This window comes from Cynara cardunculus, unplaced genomic scaffold (genome assembly GCF_001531365.2).
Source record: "Cynara cardunculus var. scolymus isolate 2C unplaced genomic scaffold, CcrdV1 Un_Scaffold_509, whole genome shotgun sequence".
NCBI lineage: Eukaryota > Viridiplantae > Streptophyta > Magnoliopsida > Asterales > Asteraceae > Cynara > Cynara cardunculus.
The window spans coordinates 4,112-8,155 of record NW_020200583.1 but is presented as its reverse complement, the minus strand read 5'-3'; the positions used below and the strand labels follow the sequence as shown (position 1 = coordinate 8,155).

The window sequence follows — 4,044 nt, the reverse complement described above, 5'->3', positions numbered from 1 at the left end:
TACAAGTATTCTACAACAGTAATTTCTGAAAACAGCTTAGTTTAGGAGATTTTAAGTMYTAAAACCAGAGGGTTTCAAAGTTGATTACAAGCTCTAGAAAAAAAATGGTATAAGATTAGATTTACAACAAAATCGTTTGGGTTTAGGTGTAAAAAGTACCGAATCGACATTTGCATTGAAAAACGATGAYTATTGACAAATGCACAGCMCAATCGATTACGAGATGAAACAGATGAAGCATGAATAGCATAATACTTAAGAATTTTGAGGGAAAATACCTGAAAGTTGAACTCAGGCGATTTGAATCTTTGGTGAAGAAAGTGTTAATGGCTTTTTTGAGGGTAGTTATAGAAGTTCCTGTTGTGATGTCAACGGAAGTCAACGTGCTCTATAACTGTGCCGTTTCGGGGTTGTTAAAATGGAGTTATTACGATTTTTGTCCTCCTAGTTTGCTAATAATTATTATTTTCGTCCCTGAATTTTAGAAATTACAACTTTAGTACTTATAGTTTGTGATTTATGGTTAATTTTATCTTTGTGCTCATTCTAACCTTAAAGTATAAGAGACTAAACAGTAAAGAGTTATAAACTATAGGGGCTAAAACAACAATATATTATAAACGAATTACAAACCATAGAGATGAAAGCGTTAACTTGTAAACCACATGGACTAAAATCACAATTGTTAACAAACCACAGTGATGATAAAAAGTAATTTACTCTTTACTTTTTCTAGTACGATACGTAATAATTTTACCCGGTAAGCGCTAATTAGATAACAATGACCATCGTTATTTATGGGCAGTACTGGCGGACTTAGGAATTTTTAAGAATGGGACACCTTTAAAGTGGATCAAAGTCTGTAAAGTCGTCCAATGTGTTTTCAACGGAATTCCGTCGAATCGAGTATTTTTTAAGTTTTTTGTTGTTGAATTTAATAGACTTTCTTGGTCTTTTTGTTGATATTCCTTGTATTTTCTAATATCCCAAAACACTGCTCATAATTAGTTGAAGGAGTGAACAGGATCCTGCACGGAGATGAATAGGTCCACCCTTGCTTATGACGTAAGAACTCAATCCTTAACATATCTCTTACGAAATAATATTATCAGTCGTTGACATGTGGTAAGGTAAAATTTTACTCGATTAACATTTAATAAACCACCCTATGAATTTTTGCAAATAATATTTTTGATTCAGAAAACAAATATATATATATATATATATACACACACACGCACTATATTATAAAGCATATGATAAAAACTTTTAAAAACCATTTTTTATGCATGAAGGACGATTTATTGATGCATATTACTTAAAATTCAATATTACAAATAAATTTGCACGAAAATACAACTTATTAAAATTTCAATTTTGTAACAACCCACCACAATTTATTATGTGATAATCTTAAACTTATTAAAATTTCAATTTAGTAAGGATCAAGAATCTTACCAATGTAAGAGCGAGACAAGAACCACGGTAAGTGCTTACCTGGTAAATTGTTGCATACGATACCGTTTTGGGGGATTAAAAATCTTATCCGGTAAGTAAATGACAGTGTTAAATTTTACCGGTAAGCACTTACCGGGTAAGTGTTTAGTAAACGGCCCCTAAGACTTGAACCCTTACCTTACTAAAAAAATATTAAGCTATATGATAATACAAAATACCCCTAAGGGGTTGTTTGGCAATTGCTGAATGGTTTGGTGTAGAATGATTAAATAGTCAGAATGATTAATAGGCTCTCATGATATAGTGCAAACTGAAATATAATTGTTTGGTAATTGTATACAATGAAATTAGGGCTCTTAATGGTTAAAGGAGATCTATGATACAAAATCATTCATAGAGTTTTAGAACCATTAAGAGACAGACTTTTTTTTTTTTTGCCAAACAAAATTCACATCTTAACGATTCAAAAATTGCCTCTTAATGGAATTATTAAGAGGTAAACAAACAACCCCTTAAGACAATGATAATTTGATACACATTTATCAAGTTACATGACAATGACTATTTTGATCTACATCAACCTTTTTTGTTGGTCTCTAATATTTAATCACAACCACTTTTGAATTATCTTTATGGATATTATATGTTGACTTTCTTTGGAGTTATGTACATGGTAATGGCTCCCCCACATCTTCTTAATAATTGAGGCCTAAATTTGTACATTTAGCCATTCAAGTTCCTTTTATATTATATAGGAGGGGGAGAGAGAATGGATGAGATTAATCACTTTATGCATCAAAAACATTCATTGAAGTTTATCGAAAACTTAGAGGTGATTGTCGGAATTGGTGATGATAACAATGATAAGAAGGGCATCGTCCATTGTCATGGATGTCAAGAACCCATATCGGATGGCTCTGCATATGGTTGTATCTCATGCCAGTACTTTCTGCATAAGAAATGTAGAGAACTAAGACGTGTTATCAATCACCATATACATTCGTTGCACCCTCTTATGCTTGTCGACCATGGTGATCTAGAATGGACTTGTGATGTGTGTCGTAAGGAAAGCCTAGTAGGAGGTTTCAGCTACTACTGTATGCAGTGTAACTTTGATGCATGTACAAACTGTGGTGTTGCTATTCCATGCAAGGAGGAAGARYTGATCAGGTTTCAACATGAAGGTCATCCACAACATACTTTAACCCTCCAGTCGAGACCTGCGTCTTTCCTCTGTGACGCTTGTCATTCTAAGGATGAAGACTTACTTTATCTATGTGAAGATTGTGATTTCTGGATCCACAAGACTTGTACTTCCTTGGCRCCTACTATCAATCTACCCCATCACCATAAACATCCTCTCGTTCTCGTCTATTCCCTTCCGGACAATTTCTATAGATTTGAATATTTTTGTGAATTTTGTAACACATACATCCTGCGAAATGGTTGGTTGTATCATTGTGCAAATTGTAGATACTTTGCCCATATTAAGTGTGCCTTTAATGCAGAGCAACCATCTATTCCAAGGTCAAACTTTTCCTCTTTTTATTTGTACTTTTTTTCCTTTTGTTAGTGCTTCTTCTAAATTGAATATGTCATTTCAGTGATCCTCTAGGTACGTCTGTTGCTGAAGAACACGTAAATGATGTTTTGCAATTTCCCATGTCATATGCATTCACAGATCCACTAAAATTACTTCATTTGGAAAAATTATCTCTAGATGATGATGGTGAAGCAAAGATTAACCATTGGAGTCATGATCATCCATTGATCCTTAACGTTGAACCCGGAGGTAACAACATAACCAACATTGGTTGTAGTGATCCAATAGAGGTATGTCATGGGTGTGTGCGACCCCTCTCCCTTCCATACTACAGTTGCAAAGATGGATGTTTATTTACTCTCCATAAATATTGTGTTGAGTTACCACTTACATTAGATCATCAACTTCACCCTGATCATTCACTAGACCTGGTCGACACCTATAAAGATGAGGACTACTATATATGCAATGGTTGTTTTTGCAACGGCAACAGGTTTGTTTACACGTGTGAAACTTGCAAGTTCTGTCTAGATGTAAATTGTGCATTTTTACCTAACACCATCAAACATATATCTGACAAACATCCTCTTATCCAAGTTATTGATCCCATCACTCGTTGTAAGGCATGTTACAAATTGTTTGATGGTATAAGCTTTGCTTGCAAGTCTTGTAAGTTCCGATTAGACGTGTTTTGTGCTCTATGGTCTCCACGTTTCCTTAGTCATAGGTATTGCAAAGGACATGAAATCCCATTGACATATCCCCCAGTCGAAGATCACCCTGAAGATTTTTATTGTGATATTTGCGAGGAGGAAATGCACCCCAAGCGTCCACAATATCATTGTCACGAATGCAAAAATTCCTTTCACCTTAAGTGCATTAATCGAATCGATTGTTATGCAAATGTCAAGGAGGAGGGCACTATAACTGTTTCTTATCACAGACACCCATTAACATTTGTTCGAAGAGAGAAAACGTCCATGTATGTGTGTTTTGGCTGCAATCTTGATATTAACGGTCATTTGATTATTGAGTGTCGGACT

The 4,044-nt window shown here is 34.6% G+C and overlaps 1 protein-coding gene across 1 annotated transcript; it reads left to right on the top strand.

The window, feature by feature from the left end:
- The first annotated feature begins 2,208 nt into the window (after nt 1-2,208).
- On the top strand, nt 2,209-3,799 carry LOC112501739. Its single transcript, XM_025105445.1, has 4 exons — nt 2,209-2,985; nt 3,063-3,073; nt 3,179-3,291; nt 3,729-3,799. Exons 1-4 carry the CDS (start codon nt 2,228-2,230, stop codon nt 3,744-3,746), a joined length of 900 nt encoding a protein of 299 aa, XP_024961213.1. The 5' UTR covers nt 2,209-2,227; the 3' UTR covers nt 3,747-3,799.
- Nucleotides 3,800-4,044: the final 245 nt, after the last annotated feature.